This window comes from Nycticebus coucang, chromosome 1 (assembly GCF_027406575.1).
Source record: "Nycticebus coucang isolate mNycCou1 chromosome 1, mNycCou1.pri, whole genome shotgun sequence".
Taxonomy (NCBI): Eukaryota; Metazoa; Chordata; class Mammalia; order Primates; family Lorisidae; genus Nycticebus; species Nycticebus coucang.
Genome location: NC_069780.1, coordinates 8,029,203 through 8,046,698, shown reverse-complemented (window position 1 = coordinate 8,046,698; position 17,496 = coordinate 8,029,203). Strand labels below are relative to the sequence as shown.

At 46.5% G+C, this 17,496-nt stretch overlaps 1 protein-coding gene across 1 annotated transcript in view; it reads right to left on the bottom strand.

The window, feature by feature from the left end:
- The window catches only part of FRAS1 (Fraser extracellular matrix complex subunit 1), a 482,654-nt gene extending 477,794 nt beyond the window's left edge, over window positions 1–4,860 (bottom strand). The window contains exon 1 of the mRNA XM_053590633.1: window positions 3,812–4,860. Within this exon, the coding sequence (XP_053446608.1) occupies window positions 3,812–3,887 (76 nt within the window). The 5' untranslated portion in view covers window positions 3,888–4,860. The remainder of the gene's footprint in view (window positions 1–3,811) is intronic.
- Window positions 4,861–17,496: the final 12,636 nt, after the last annotated feature.

Genomic DNA, 17,496 nt, shown 5'->3' with positions numbered 1-17,496 from the left:
GATATCTGCATTCTGTTACCAAAGGTACCTTGACACATAAGCTGTCAATAAAGAAATAATAGGTTGAATGAAGAGATGGGCTATTTCCTCAACCAATGTCTTCTCTTCCCTAAAATTCAGGTGTGTTGTTGTTGTTGTTGTTGCAGTTTTGGGCTGGGCTTGCACCTGCCACCTCCGGTATATGGGGCTGGCACCCTACTCCTTGAGCCACAGGCGCCGCCCCTCTAACATTGAGTTTTAAGCATCAACTTCCTTGCCAAAAGGACTCTCCAGGCAAGAGTGGAACCAAATATGCTAACCCCCCCTAGATATAACAAATTATCAATCAAATGATCTTTTTCTTTTCTTTTTCTTTTTTTTTTTTTTGTAGAGACAGAGTCTCACTGTACCTCCCTCGGGTAGAGTGCCGTGGCCTCACACAGCTCACAGCAACCTCTAACTCTTGGGCTTACGGGATTCTCTTGCCTCAGCCTCCCGAGCCGCTGGGACTACAGGCGCCCACCACAACGCCCGGCTATTTTGTTGCTGTTGTTGCAGTTTGGCCAGGGCTGGGTTTGAACCCGCCACCCTCGGCATATGGGGCCGGCACCCTACTCAATGTAATCTGTCAATGGCATTCATAGGAAAAGGCTGGGAGTTTGTGGGACTGGCTAAAATCACATGGGAAGTGATGGGACACAGACTAAAGCTCGGTTTGCTCAGCCTTCTACTCCACAACTCTTCCCCACTCCAAGGCAGCTGTCCTCTCCAATATGACTTCAGAGGGTTTACACGTGTCAGCACAACTCAGGGTGAGTTTCTCCAGAAAGTGCCATGGCAGAGTTTCTCTGCTTCAGACAGCAGCCATGTTAGAAGTTTTTCTGTGTCTTCTTGATTTTATTAAGTTCTCAAATCAGCATTGTTTACCAGTTCAACAATATAAGGCAATGTAAATATCACCACTGATAATTCACTCTGTCACCCTCGGTAGAGTGCCAAAGCATCACAGTTCACAGCAACCTCCAACTCTTGGGCATAAGCAATTCTCTTGCATCTGCCTCCCAAGTAGCTGGGACTACAGGTGCCTGCCACAACGCCCGGCTATTTTTTGTGGCAGTTGTCATTGTTGTTTTAGTTGGCCTGGGGTGGGTTTGAACCCACCAGCCTGGGTGTATGTGGCTGGTGCTGTACCCACTGTGTTACAGGCACCAAGCCTGCATTATTATTTTGATAATTAAAATTTAGAAGCAGAAAATTACCAGTGACCACAAATAAAGAAGCCAATGTTGATCTCTCATTTCTAAATATTTTAGAGCTATCACCTCATCACCCTCTTCATTTAGTGAACCACAGAACCACAGCCCAAAGAAGTTAGGTGGTTCATTCAAGGTCAGTCAGATAATCACTGAGGCCATTCTACCAGTTAAGCTTAATTCAAAAGAATGTGATTTGACGATACTCATTCATCAGACCAATGTTCTGAGCACTTACTGAACTAGAGATAGGAGAATTATAAGCATCCTAACCAGCTAAGTGAGGAAGAACACAGCTGTATCAACTGTAGCTGACAAAGGTATAACTGGTGTGCCAGAAGCATCTGGAATCCTTTCTCTGAGCACTGCAAAGAAAACAAATTTGGTCGTGAGCTGCAGGGCTATGGTGTCACAGAGTACAGCCCAGGAAGAGAAGCACATGTGTACCTGTTTCTTTTTCATTTTAAAAAATTATTCCCTGGGCTAATAAAGACTTGAGGAAATTTCTATGATCCATAAGGTTTCCACCCTTGACCTTAAATGCTCTTATTTTCAAAAGAAAAAGTTAACCTTGACAGAACCAAACCCAAGGTCTGGTCAGATGACGGCTGATACTTTGTCTCTGGGAGTGTTATCACGTACTTAAATGAAACTCTGTCTGTACCGTACCTAGCACTGTGCACACCACTGTTCAGTAAGCCTCCGCGTGGACCCTTTCATTATTCTTTCATTGCTAGATAAGCCTCACTAGGACGCAGGTGGAAACTCCCAGATGTCTATCAATTTATGAGTCCAATTTGTGAAATGACTGTAGAGTGCTCTAGAGATGGGGTCAAACAATGAGAAGCAAAATTTCTGAAGACTGGAGGAATACTGTCCACATCCCCCATCCACACCCCCAATCGAAAGACAGTGCCTGTGGCTCAAAGGAGTAGGGTGCTGGCCCTATATACCGGAGGTGGCGGGTTCAAACCCGGCCCAGGCCAAAAAAAAAAAAAAGACAGACAGTTCTTAAACTTTGCCCACCGCACCTACCAACTTCCCAAAGAGCGCGGTCTGTGGGCTCTTAAATAACAATAACTCTCATCATTTCCAGAGAGTTGGTGTGGCGAAACTGCGCTTCCTACAGCTGTGGCGTGACAGCACGTTTTTTGCATTGCTAGGATGTAATTTTAATTAAGAAAGTGCCACCAAGTGAAACTGATTTTTCTAAGTACCAAGTTCAGGTTTGGGTGGCCTGGACTGATTCTCCCATACGAGGTTTATTGGAATTATGCCCTACAAGTTAGAGTTTTATCAGTATGCACGCACACCCTAAGGATGTATTTCCACAGGACAGCATTGTTCGGAGGAGGCTGCAGGCCCACACGGGCTTCTCCGGGATGGACTCACTGCATACGCTTCCCGGGAGTGCGCTGAGGGCAGCGCCTTGACCCGCAGGAAAGTCTCCACTGAGGGCGTGGATTTTCAAGGCCATGCTACTTTCTCTTGGGAAGCCACCGAAGAGGCGGCTGCTCCGGTGACCGGAGGGCGACCTGCGCCAGGGCTCTGCCCTCCCGCCGCCTGGGCCACGGCCGTGATTTTTGCGGCTGGCCAGGTGAACTTTCCTTCCCACAGCCGGGTGAATAATGAATGGAGCTCGGAGGGGAAGCCGAGAGCCGGGCTGTGGATTACGCCGCCCTCCTCCCTTCCCGCCGGCTCCCTTCTCCCTCCGTCAGCTCCAGTCCGGCGACTTTCTCGGCTCCCCGACGCAGGTGGGAGCTCAGAGCGCCCCGGGGCCCGGCATCCCGTGACCCCCAAACTCCTGATTCTCTCGTCCATCCGCCAGCTCGGGTGGACGCAGACCGCCTTGGCTGCCACGGCGACGACCCCCACAGCTCCGGTTCACACCGAGGCGCAGGGAGGCGCAGGGCCGAGGAGGAGAATGAACCCAAAGTCTCAGTAACCACTTTCGTTCCGGGAGGCAGGCAGGTCGCGCGTCTCTGGACTGAGGTTAATTCGGGCGCAACTGAATCGCCTGCGTCCGGAACACGCTCCACCCAGCTAATCAGAAAAACCTCAGCTGGACTTCAGGGGGACACAAACTGCGGCGGGGAAGGCGGGAGAGCCACAGGGCTTCGAGGTGGGGGATTTTGTGTTTCATAGGGACAGAAGTATTTTTACACCGCTAAGAGCAATTATTCGCTCCTCGCCTAGCTCCAGTAGTCGCTTTTCCTCTGGGGACCGGGGTAGTGGAGAGAAAAATCTAATTTCAGAGATGCGACCTCAAACGGCCACCCGCCCACCCAAGGCACTTTGAACAGAGAGGGAGGCCGGGCGGGGGCTGTGATCTGAATGCAAACACCAGGTGAGGGCTCTTCTCAGAAAAAGCCCACTCCTGCTCCACGTTCCCCGCCACCAAAAACAACTTCCACACGACCCACAGCGCCGGGAAACCTGCTGGGCTTTTTAAATTAAACTGCATGATCCCTTTCCCTCTCGTGTCTCTCTCTCTCTCTCTCTCTCTCTCTCTCTCACACACACACACACACACACACACACACACACACCCCAATACACAAAAGGCGCCGCTCTCTCACCTTCGGAACGATGAGGCAATACTGCGAATTCCGCCAGCGCTAGGGCCACCCCGAGCCACACTTTGAGGACACCCATGGCCTCTCCGGCACCCGAACCCAGCCTTCAGCATCCAAGAACCGGCTCTCGGCCAAAACGCAGCCTTCGGCCCTCGAACCCGGGCGCACAGAGGGCGGTTACCTCCGAGGAAATGGGACGGACTGGCCCGGCCGGGAGCGACACTCACTCCAGCTACCAGGCGCCAGGGCGGGCGGGGGATTCAATTCACCCGCTGCACGAAGACAGCGCGCCGAGCTCTCCAGCAACGCAGGCTGCGCTTTGCAAGAAGAGGCAGAGCCCAGTTCTCGGCAAAGTCTCTCCAGAAAGTTGCTGGTCGCCGGCCGATCGGCTGTCCCAGCTTCGCTCGCAGGCTACACCCTTCCGCTCCCCGGTCCCTGACTGTGGGAATCCCGTCCCAGGCTGGTCCGACCAGCTTTTTTAAAGTTCGCTTGGTACCAAACGTCTGTAGAGCGGGTCGCTGGTGAGCCCCGAAAGAACCTCCCTCACCCACTGCTTGGTCAGGCCACCCGGCGCCGAGGACCTCGTGCGCCGGGGCCGCCCTCTGGAAACTTTGCGCAGCGATGCAGGGAGCTCCGGGACCTGCCGGCGCTGCAGCCGCCCCGCGCCGCCCGCCGCGCTCCCAGCCGCAGAAGGTGCAGAGGCTTCCAGGAAAGGAGGGAGCGGTGCGTGGGGCGCGGCTGCTGCCACTTTCTCGCCCCCGCCCCTCGCCCGGCAGAGGGGCGCGCGGGGCGCGGCTTACTGGACTTCAACGCCCACCTCCGCCCCCAGAGCGTCGAGCCGCCGCCAGCAGGAGGTGTGATCGGGGTGTGGGGGAGGAGCCAGGATTTTACAGGCACGGAGGAAGGCGCTAGAGACGCTGGAGACACCGCCGAACTCAATGCCACCCGGGCGAGGGAGCCCAGAAACGCCCAGTGCAAGGCCCAGTCTGGACCCGGCGTGCAGAGGACACGCGCCGCCTCGCTCCGCCCCTCCCTCGCCTCCTTTCTCTCTCCTTTACTCGGTGTGAAAATGGACCCAGGGACCAGGAGCTTTGGCAAAGATTCCAGAGAGTCACGTGGGGAAGGAAAGACGCGAGGAGGTGGGGTGAGGGGAGCCGAGAGAGCAACCCGATCCTGGTATTCATTCTGCCGGAGTTCAGATTGGCTGTGTCTGGGGAGGGATCAAAAGTGGCCACACGGGGGGTGGGGGTGGAGGTAGGTGGCCGGGTCCCAGCTCTGCCACTGCGGAGGGCGCGCCACCGGCCCACACCCCTCACTTGGGGAGAGGCCCATTCGGGGGGCGCTGTCCCCCTTCACAGCCCGCCACTCCTGCTGCGCAGAGTGCGGGGGGCGGACCTGATCCTTTCCCTCACTCTGGGAATCGGATCGTCGCATCCTAGGTTGGACCATCAGCTGGGGAGGATCTGGGCGCGCGCGTCCGAGGCGGAGCCTCTCGCGACAAATTCACCTTTACCTCTTTCTGGAAGGCGCGGTCAGTGGATGGAACCCTGCGCTCTCTCTGCGCAGTGGGGCCAGTGCGCCCCCAAATGCCAATGACGCGTAAGGAAACGTCAGGGCAAGGCCGGCTGGGGTGCGCGCTTGGATGGAGGCCTCGATTCCCGGCCAGCACTGACTGACAGCAGCTATTTTTATAGAACCGAATAAAAATAGCTGTCCAGGTTTAATCATTTTGTAAGGAGGGAATGGTTGCATCAGAGAGATGCCGACTGGGTTCTGATTGGCCCGGAGAGGAGGCATCCTGGGTCCTTCAGTTGAGCCCGGATAAGCGAGACTGTTGGAGGAGAGTTTGCAGAAGCGTCGAGGGGCTGTAGGGCTTGGGGGTCCTGCTTGTTCCCAGTCTTCTGGAGAACCACAAAGTGCAAAGCGGTTCTAGCGTGCCCTGGTGCCACTTGGCATGCTTAGCTTTTCAGAATAACAGAGTAAGTTGTGATTGGCAGGTCTCTGTGACTATTACTATTCAGCCAGAACAGAGAAGGAATTTCTGACAACCGGACTCAGACTCTTGAGTATTTGGAGGACTCAAGAGACTATGCAAGCTTCCCTCAGCCTCTCGGTAAAGTGTCGCCCTGGGGAGAGTGCCTTGACATCACGGCTCACAGCAACCTCAAACTCTTGGGCTTAAGTGATTCTTTTGCCTCCGCCTCCCACAACCCCCAGCTAGTTTTTAGCTGCAATTGCCATTTAGCAGGCCCGGCCGGGCTTGAACCCACCAACCTTGGTGTGTGTGGCTAGCGCCCTACTCACTGAGCTACAGGCGCCAAGCCGATAGATAGTATTAGTATTTCCACTGTCAAATGAAGTCACCGATGCTGGGAGAGTTAAATAATCTGTCCCAAATCAGACAGCTAATCCATGACAGAGCACATCAGAGCAGGAAACTCTAGCTACTGTCACAGGCAAAACCCCAAATCATCATATCTTACTACAACAAAAATTTACTTCTTCAGCACCTCCCAGCCTCCAGGCATTGGTGTCCCCTGGGCACTGGTGACTCCTTGTAGCCAAGTCACAGAGGAACGCATGACATATAGGACTTTGGCATTGGGGTGGGAGGGGAGGCACTGCCGTCTCAACTGGCCTCAGCCCTTCTTCTCACCAGCCAATGACAAGAATGAGTCACAAGACCCCTATCTACTTCTAGGGAGGAGGGGGCACGTGTGTATTTAGTGAGCACTCAGAGCCCATGCTTGTAACAGTCACCACTGTCCTTAGGCACATGCTCAGCAAAGCGCCAGCTGAACCTCCCCGCATACCAGCGGGGCTCTGCTGACCTGGCAGGGATGGTCTGTCCCTTCAGTCTGCTGCTCCTATCCCCATCTTCTTCCACGTAGTCTCTTCCCTTCTTCTCCTCTCATACCCTCCACGTCTCACCCTCTTCCTTCTGCACGGCCCTCGCTGCGCCCAGAGCCTTCCAGCTTTCTCCCGGGTGTGCCTCCCCATCTTCACCTGCCCTGGGAGTGTTCTTGCAGTTTGGGCATTTGTTCTGTTCCACAGTTTCAGCATGACAATATCCGTTACTTTTTCTCTGCTCCAGATAATTATTCCAAAACAGAATATTCAAGGAACACGGAAGCATAAACTGACAGACTCTACTATAATCTAGCCCCTCTACAAAGGTAACCAGAGCGTATATAGTCAGACATTTTTCTCTGTCAACTAAAGATAATGCTCGTTACAAAAATCGGGTTATAATTTGCATGTTATTTTGTAACCTTTTTTCTCCCACTGAACAACACACTGTTTTGAGGTCACAAGTTTCTAAGCCAAATTGCTCTAACCTCATCCTTTTTAAGAGCTACTTGGGTTTACATTATAGGGATTTGTCTTTACATAGGTAGACAGACAATGAAGTTCATGAACCCATCTTAGAAAAAGTATTCCATGCCTCATTGCTGAATATCATTCCAGAAACCTTTGAAGGCCTCCCTTTGGCCATCTGGGAACTGTAGTGATATTCAGCAATGAGGTATGGACCATGTTTTCTAGGATGAGTTTGTGAGCTTAATTGTCAGCCTCCTATGATCACAGTTCTGATGTCCATTCCAGAATTGCTTTGAAGGGTGGAGGAAGTGCTGGTGTCAGTGCATGGTGCAAGGGGAACCATGGTGCAAGGTGGGAACCAGTGCATGGTGCAAGGGGAACCATGGTGCAAGGGGAACCATGGTGCAAGGTGGGAACCAGTGCATGGTGCAAGGGGAACCATGGTGCAAGGTGGGAACCAGTGCATGGTGCAAGGGGAACCATGGTGCAAGGGGAACCAGTGCATGGTGCATGGGGAAGGCCTAGAAGGCGACCTCAGTGATACTCAGCAATGAGGTTGTAGCACTTTTTCTAGGATGAGTTCACCAACTTAATTGTCTGAGCTCTTATTTTGCTAATCCTCTTTTGAAGAACATTTAGGTTTCCAATTTTTTGTCATTATAAATAATACAACACTACATGTCCTTATAAAAGCCATTTGTGTACTTACCCAATTATTTCCCTGGAAAAACATTTATAGGTGAAATTGCTGGGTCAGCGCATGCATATTTTTCATTGTGATACCTACCACCACCTAATCTTTACAAATCTCTGAGGATAAAATAGCCTTTTCTTAGCACTACTTATTAGCTGTGTCTTCAGGCATATTAATCTCTCTGAACCTCATATTCTCTGTCTATGAAATGGACATTATGCATGAGAGTGGCACCTGTGGCTCAGTGGGTAGGGTGCTGACCCCATATACCGAGGGTGGCGGGTTCAAACCTGGCCCCGGCCAAACTGCAACCAAAAAATAGCCGGGCGTTGTGGCGGGCGCCTGTAGTCCCAGCTGCTCAGGAGGCTGAGGTAAGAGAATCGCCTAAGCCCAGGAGTTGGAGGTTGCTGTGAGCTGTGTGACGCCACAGTGCTCTACTGAGATGATAAAGTGAGACTCTGTCTCTACAAAACATAAAAGAGAAAGAAATGGACATTGTACACATGCTTTGCACAACTGTTTTTTGCATTAAATAAGATAAAAGTACCTGATGCAAGTTATCCACTTAACAGATGTTAGCCAAGTGAAATACGGCTATTTTTTAAATCTGCATTTCTTTCCTCACTAGTGAGATGAAACATTTTTTCTTATATATTATAGGTCTTTCTGTGTGTCTGAACAGCCTGTTTATATTTCCCTTTCATTGGGTTTTTTGTTTCTATGTGACTTGTAAGGGTTAGTCCTATAGTCAGGATATTAATCCTTTCCTTTGAATTTGGATAATGTTTATTGAAGGGGAGTAGCTATTTACTGTTCATTTTTGTGGGAAATAATAGTTCCCTCAGCAGTGTGGCTGGAAGTGCATGCAAGATTAAAATGAAGAAAAAGAGGTTTTATACCTAGAACTTTGTTCCTGGAATAAAATAAGCAAAAGTCCCAAGTTCTGCTTTTTTTTAATAATAAGTGATATTTATTGAGCATTTTATATGGCAGACACTGTGCTAAACACTTACTTTAACACATTTGATCTTCACAGCAAGCCTTTGAGTAGGTAATTTTATTGTTCGCACTTAACAAATGAAGAAACAGAGAGGTTAAAGACTTTGCTAAAGATCACATAGCTAGTAGGTTGAACCAGGATCTGTGGCCAGCTTGAAGGCCCATGTTCTTCCTGTCTGTATCCTAAGCCTGGGGCTTTATTCATGTAGTTTGGTAGAGAATATGAGAGGTAAATAAAAGAACTGGACCTTATTTTGTTAATGTGACTAGAATATGTTCTTTTCTAAAGGAGTCTTAGCATTAGAAAGTTAGGCAGGGGGAGAAAAGAAGATGCTGTTAATAACCAAATAAATGGCAACTAAAATAATTAGAGAGGTAGGAAGTCCGTGTAAAATTGAACAAACTAGGCTGACTCATAACTGTAATTCCAGCACTCTGGGAAGCCGAGGCAAGAGGATCCCTTGAGCTCAGGAATTTGAGACCAGCCTAGCGAGAGTGAAACAGAGAACAGATCAGTATTAGCAGGGTGGACGTCAGGGTTAAGTCAAGGATACTACACAGGGTGACTTTGGGAGGTAAAGAAACAGTTCTAAATCTTGATTGCAATGGTAGTTACATGACCCTACGTATTTGTCAAAACTCACATATTACGCAATAAAAACGATAAATTTTACTACATGAAAATTATGCCCTTATTTAAAACAAAGACAATGACAGAGAAATCTTGGCAAACAAGCTCTCCCTTCAAATGCAGAAGTAACAACAACAATTATAATAATAAAGTTAGTAAAAGGAATTCATACCTGGGCTTGTGTTAACTTTCCAGCAAGCAGCTCTTTAGACACTGGGCTGCTTCACTCTGGGGCTGAAACACTGTAGCCGGCCGCCTCCCTCTGCCTCTGTGCAGCCTGAAACCTGTCGCACCAGCATTGGGAGACTGTGGGACCTCAATAAGCCAAGTCCCTCAATGGCTGTATGGAGCAACGGCCTCTGACAACACTCAGTGGAGAGCTAGCATGAGAAATCTCTGTTTGGTTAAGCAACAAAGACATTGGAGCTGTTTGTTACCTCAGCATAACTAGCCCATTCTGGTGAAGGCTGCCCGCCACTGCCACAGTTTTATCTTCCACTTGGATTCTACTTTTAAGTACAAAATGGCTGCCAGCAATTCCCAGCACTATGAGCTTTTTTTTTTTTTCACCCAGTCTACAGAGGATTAATCCAAAGCCATCTAAGAAAAGCACAGAATTTCCTATCTTGTGACCCGCGACAAATGTTTCCTCCATTTCATCGTCTGCATTTGTTTCCATGCTCATCCTCAAAACGACACATTTGACAGAGGATAAAATTTCCCTGAAGCAGCTAAAAAAGACTGGAATTCCCTGGCATGCCCCACCTCAAAGGGAGGTGTATAGTTCACCTCCCCACAGACTAGCATGACTGATACATTGTCCAAACCAAGATACTCTTGGACAGAGAATACTGGTAATAATTAGGACAGGATAACAAAAATGCAAATTAGGACTCTCCAAAGTATGTAGCTTCCTGGGGGTGGTACCGGTAGCTAAGTGAAAATTTGGTAGTAAGAGAAAGTACAGGCTCGGCACCGTAGCACAGTGGTTATGGCGCCAGCCACATGCACAGAGGGTGGTGGGTTCAAACCCAGTCCAGGCCAGCTAAACAACTGCAACAAAAAAACAGCTGGGCGTTGTGGTGGGCACCTGTAGTCCCAGCTACTTAGGAGGCGGAGGCAAGAGAATCACGTAAGCCAAAGAGTTTGAGGTTGCTGTGAGCTGTGATGCCACAGCACTCTACCAAAAGCAACATAATGAAACTCTGTCTCAAAAAAAATAAAATAAAGAGAAGGTATAAAGGATATTGGAGAGACAATCACAATGGCCAATTTAAAAATGTTCTTAACCACGTACCTACAAAGAAAATAAAGACTTCATGAGGTGCACATCACCAAATATATTGTCTACAAGGGAAAACTCAGCCAAGCACCAAGCTCACTCCTGAAGCCAGCTCATCTGCAAGGTATTCCTTCCACGGTAACCACTAGGAATCTGCATTACTGAACTTAAGCCTCCCCAGTGTCCTAGGCCTCCCTCCACCCAAAGGCTTCATAGAGACCTCAGAGCAGAAATGACAAAGTACAAAATACTTCCCCTTTCTCAGAAGTCAACTCCAGACTTTGAGTTTATTTTTTTCACTGCAATCCAAAGATACTAGCCTCCAGAAAGGCCAGAAAAAGAGACTGTGCTATCTCACTGAGCCCAAAAGGAGACACCCAGGATGTAAGTTATCAGACTAACTGGTTGGCTGGGTGTGGTGGCTCACGCCTGTAATCCTAGCACTCTGGGAGGCTGAGGCAGGTAGATGCTTGAGCTCAGGAGTTCTAAACCATCCTGAGCAAGAGTAAGACCTAGTCTCTACTAAAAATAGAAAAATTAGCCAGGTGTTATGGCAGGTGCCTATAGTTCAAGCTACTGGGGAGGCTGAGGAAAGAAGATCACTTGATCCCAAGAGTTTGAGGTTGCTGTGAGCTAGGCTGATGCCACAGCACTCTACCCAGGGTGACAAGTAAGACTCTGTCTCAAAGAAAAAAAGGAAAAAAATATATATTTTTTAAAAAAACTAATTGGTTGCCTGACTTCAGATAAGCTTGCCTCCTCAGTTATAAAAGGGAGATAATATTTAGGACCTACTTATCAAACTAGGTTGAGACTGAAATGAAGAAGGTGGGTATAAAAATCTTTTGAGACATTAAGAGAACTAAGCCAGTGTAAAGCTCATTATCAAGAACTTTCAGCGAGGGCAGGCATTTTTATGTGCAAGGCAGTTTTAATGGTATGAATCATCATTCTGTTGTAATTGAAAGTGTAAATGCTCCCCGAGGTCTATTTTGATATCAGCTATTCAGATAATTCAAAACTGATGATGATGATGGTGATGATGATGATGATATTTCTCTAATTAAGAATGAGAAGCAGCAAGCAAAGACAGATGATCTCATACCTGGGTCCATGCGAGGAGACTTAGTGATTTATTTCTTTGTGTTTTCATATTTTCAGTGATGACATTACCAGAGCTGTAGCTTTTCCTATCAAGGTGAATCTGTTTGCTCATATTAACATAGTAGCTTTTAATTTTGCTGTTTTTCTTTCTGATTCTATGAAAATTTAGTAACAGCTGAGCTACAGTAAGTTTGACTTTGGTGCCTCTAGAGTGATTCAATCTAAAAATGATTGTGGACTTTGAAAAGATGGAAAAACTGGCCACAGGCTGTCCTGGGAGTCCCCTGGCAAACAGGCAATCCGACACCTGCTGTCATTTTCAGGAGGTTATAGAATTGAGAAATATTTCCCCTGTAGTCACAAGACCAAAAGAAGGTGGGAAAGCAGACAGTGAAGAGCCATGACCCTGTGTCCCTTCACATCTCATTCAGAAGCAAAAAGCATGTGGCGTGTGGAAGTGCCTCAGAGACGGGAGAAACGTCCGTGTCCTCGAGCTGTTTCCCTCTTTCCAACTTCAGCGTCCTCCTCCAGCATCTGCAATTAGGCTTCTCCTCCCAAAACACACCGGTGGGAATTCGAATCAATATGCATCAAATGCAGCAGCAGTATATAAAATTTAACTTGCAGCAAAGTGAGGCCAAAGCTTTTTATAAAGCATAAAGATCTGCACTCTCATAAGTTACATTCTAGTCAGGGAAAAAGTTGTCATAAAAAGGAGAGCCCAGATTGGGCATGATGGCTTGAGCCTGAAATCCTAGCACTTTGGGACGCTGAAGCAGGAGGTTCCTTTGAGGCCAGAAGTTCAAGACCGGCGTGAGCAAGAATAAGACCCTGTCTCTACAACCAAAGAAAAAAGAAGAAGAGAAGGAAGAGGAAGAACAAGGAGGAGAAAGAAAAATGAGCCAGCCGTGGTGGCACGTGCCTGGCACGGTGCTGGCACCTGTAATCCCCACTACTGGGGAGGCTGAGGCAGGAGGACTGTTTGAGCCCAGGAGTTTGAGGTTGCAGTGAGCTGTGATGATGCCACTCCTCTCTAGCCGAGGCAACATAACGAGACACTGTCTCAAAAAATAAATAAATAAAAAGTAGAATAAAATAAAACAAAAAGGAGCCCACTCAAATAAGTAGAGAAAAGGAACTGTTATAAAACTGAAATGAATCTCATAAATATCTCAGGACAGAACTAAGCTTATGCACATTTTTACCCAGATGATACAGGGTGGCTCAAGCAACATTTTTCTGTGCTCTCCCCTCCATTAGAAAATAAACAACTAACCATATACTCTGATTTTTTAAAACTTCTTTTTAAAAAGGAAGGCAATTGATTTTATCCATAACTGTACTTATAAATCCTCTTACAGCCTAAGTATATTAAAAGATTTAAAATAAGCTTTGAATTGAATTGGAAAGTTATTTATATGGAGCTACTTTACATAACTACCAAAAATAACCTCAGTTGTATTTATTTTCAATATAAACAGGGGATTCCATAAATGGCTACCCACATCTGATAAAAATAAAATTAGCATTCTGATGAACAAACAGATTTCTAATGTGAGCAACTGCAGAGATCCCCAGCTAGGCTGCCTGCCCAGTGCCCATGTGTTTGGAAAGAAATCTAGGTGCATTTACCAAGAGAGCTTTCTACTTAACCCATCTCTGTCACCCCCAAAGAGACCCACCCATAGGGAAGAAGCAACTACAGCTTACTGTTGCTAAAGAAATACACACGAGCTGCCTCACTAGTCAACTCATCTCTTTCATTAATAGGAGCAGAAAGCCATAATTAAAACACGTTTGCAGCCAGGCCTGCTGGCTCACACCTATAATCCCAGCACCTGGGGGTGGCCGAGGCAGGAAGATTCCTTGAGCTCAGAAGGTTCAAACCAGCTTGAGCAAGAGCAAGACCCTGTCTCTACTAAAAACAGAAAAAAAGAAAAAATACCCAGGTGTGGTGGTAGCACCTGTAGTCCCAGCTACTCAGGAGGCTGAGACAGGAGGATCACTTGAACCCAGGAGTCTGAGGTTGCTGTGAGCTAGGCTGACGCCATGGCACTCTAGCCTGGGCAATAGAGTAAGACTCTGTCTTAAAAAAAAAAAAGAAAAGAAAAGAAGAACAAACAACAACAACAAAAACATGTTTCAGAAAAGAACCACAGCTTGAAATGGAAATGTAAAGATGAACAAACAATATAACTGATTCCATAGTAAAAAAAAAAAAAAAAAGAAAGAAAGAAAATCATGAAAGAAGCAGGAGAAACTTTTTGAAAAGACTAAATTCATAGCCTTGAAGTTATTTGAAAGAACAGTAGTTCTGTAAAGCGAGCACTGGGTGCTATGAAGAAATGAACAGCTAAGGACATAAAAGAGATTTTGAAAAATAAAGACATCATTGTCAAAATAAGAAAATCTTAAGAGGAGTTCCGAATAATGAAGCACGCATAGCTCAAGACTTTAATCAGTAGCCTGGAAGATGAAACTAAGGACATTTTCAAAATTCAGAGCAATTAAAAAAAAAAAAAAAACCCAGGGTAGCCCCAGGAGGTGCAATATCTGTACCAAGAGTTCTCAATAAAAGAAACTGAGTAAGTATAAGGAAAGAAGTAAGCAAAGAAACAGCCGTCATGGGGCGGCGCCTGTGGCTCAGTCGGTAAGGCGCAGGCCCCATATGCCGAGGGTGGTGGGTTGAAACCCGGCCCCGGCCAAACTGCAACCAAAAAATAGCCGGGCGTTGTGGCGGGCGCCTGTAGTCCCAGCTACTCTGGAGGCTGAGGCAAGAGAATCGCTTAAGCCCAGGAGTTGGAGGTTGCTGTGAGCTGTGTGAGGCCACGGCACTCTACCGAGGGCCATAAAGTGAGACTCTGTCCCTACAAAAAAAAAAAAAAAAAAGAAAGAAACAGCCGTCACTCATGCAGGAGAGGCGGGGCCGGAGCTCACCCGCAGCGCCCCCTGCCGAGCAGGAGGAGCAGCGCAGGCGCAGAGGCCCTGGGAGTGGCGAGGGGAAGGAAGAGACGCGTGGCCTACTTAGGGTTTAATGGCCTTCAGGGACGATTTGCTTGGCCTGCTTAGGGCAGTTTCCGTACAACATCACTTACAAAGCCAGAAAGAACCAAGACCAGGGCAGCCTGTCACTCCAACGGAAACGCGAGGGAGGCATTGATTTGGTATCCATGGAATGAGGCCCTGCTGTCCGCACTTCATTGACGCCCCCCAAACAAGGAGACCACTCAGGGGTCCTCAAACATGTGATTGTATTTGTTCCCGTTTTGTTTTTTTTACTTCAAAATAAGATATGTGCAGTGTGCATGGGAATTTGTTCATAGCTTTTTTTTTTAAACTATAGTCCGGCCTTCCAACAGTCTAAGGGACAGTGAATGGGCCCCCTGTTTAAAAAGTTTGAGGACACCTGTGACGTGGCGCTCATCTGTCCCCTTTTTTGTGGTGCCCCAAGGGAAGGCCCAGCCTCCACACGCTCCAGGGAAGCCACGGCGGCGCCTCCAGTCTCTGCTGACCACTGGAGCAGCCAAGAGCTTCCTTTTAACCTGACCTCTGGCTCGTCCACTGCTGACGGCAAGTCCCAGCACCTGACTTACCCAGGTGCTGCGTGGGCGAGCAGAAAGGGGATCCCAGGTTACTGAAGGGATTACGGGGTTTGAAGGAGGAAAGCCGGGATGAAAACCCAGGACAGCTGTCTCCCGTGAAGGCAGCTCATGTACACAGAGAAGACAATTTAAGAAAAAATACATAGAAATTAGTGGAATACCGGAAGATATTGGTCAATGAAGGCCAGAAAACCAAAATTATTTACTTGAAAAACATTTTTAAACCTTAGTATTCAAATGTTAAACTTCATTAGACGAACACCAAAATAGAGGAGATATTTCTGGAAAGAAAGTTTAAATTAGGAAAGAAAATAGAGGAACAATGAGACAACAAAGCCCCAAGATACAGAAGTCAGAGTTGTGAGTGAGAGGACAGAGCCAGGTGCAGAAGGGCATTCTGAGTCCTGAAAAGGGAACATACAAAGGGGACATTTAAAAACACAACAAAAGAAAGAGTCTGCTTTTCAGACTGACATGTCAAGCATAATTAATATTTTAAATAACATACATTTTGACAAAACCTGATAAAAACTATGCCAAAGAAACTGAAAGATAAAAATAAAATCTCAGGCCAGGTATAGTAGCTCAGCCTGCATTCCTGCACTGTGGGAGTTGTGGCCAGGAGTTCAAGACCTGCCTGAGCAACATAGTTTTATAAAAAATTCAAAAATTACCTCGGCGTGGTGACACCCACCTGTAGTCCCAAGGCAGAAAAATCACTTGAGCCCAGGACTGTGAGGCTGCAGTGAGCTGTGGTCATGCCACTGCACTCTGGCCTGGGTAACATAATAAGATGCTGTCTCTAAAATATTAACAGTAATAACTCATACTTCCAAACAATAATACAAACACAGATTAACGGATGCAGGAAAGAAAATCACAAAAGATTTCCCACCTACAAGTCTGAAAAACAGGGAAAATATATTGACATGCTTTCCAGAAAAAACAAGTAAGATCCAAGAATTCTTTACAACCTAGATATCATCCCTATGGAAGAACAAAGTCATCGATTTACATAATCACAAAATGTGTGTCTTTTCTGCAAAAATGAAGACGCAAAGAGAAAATGAATGGTTGACAAGTACTCAACCTGTACTAGTAAAAGATTGAGTATGCAAAAGACAAAGGGGAGTAAAAAACTGCTAGTTTTTAAAAATTAGAAAAGCTATTAAAATCAAAACTTTATGATAAGGTCATTTTTGAAGTATAACACACATGTTGATAAGAATTGTAAAAAGGAAAAAGGCATAATTCAGGAAAATGAAAATGGTAGGTTAGAATTAAAATTGCAAAAATTCCTAAAAATTAGGGCTAAAGAAAGACAAGTTTTGAACTACACGTTTATTAGAAGATGAGGGCAGGGAGTGAAGAGAAGGAGACAGAGAGTAGAGAAACAAAGTGGTAAAACTGTTGCTCAGTTTCAGTTTGGGAATGTCAAAATAGAGACCAAGAAAATTTTGGAATTGATATTGGGGGTGGGAGCAGGGCAGGGAGGAGCAGGCCAGGCTTCGGCCTTCTTCTTGGCCTAAAACTAGAAAGCGCAATCACTTTTCCAACATACAGGGAACAGTTAGAAATATTATCCACATATTAATTCATAAATAAAATCTCAACAAATTTAAGGAGGGAAAAACATACACAATATATGTCCTGACAGCTGTAATAAAATAGACCGTACCAAGAATGGAATAGTTTTTATGTTAAATATATGCAATTAAAAATTAAAAGCACTTCTCTAAATAACTTTAGTTTGAGGAGGATATCACAACCAAAGTTACAAACTAGAGAAAAACCAATGACAAAGAAAATTGCTTATCAAACACCATGTGATGCAGCTCAGTATATTATCTGCAGGAAGTCAAGAGGAATAATTATAATTTGAAAGAATTTATTAAAACAAAGGTTGAAAACCAAAAAGTTTAAATTGTAACTCTAGAATTAAAAAAAAATAAATTAAATCCAAAGAAAGTCAAAGGAATGAATTAATAAACACAAAACTACATATTAATGAAATATAAAACAAAAACTATGTGTATGTTAATAAAACCAAAAGCA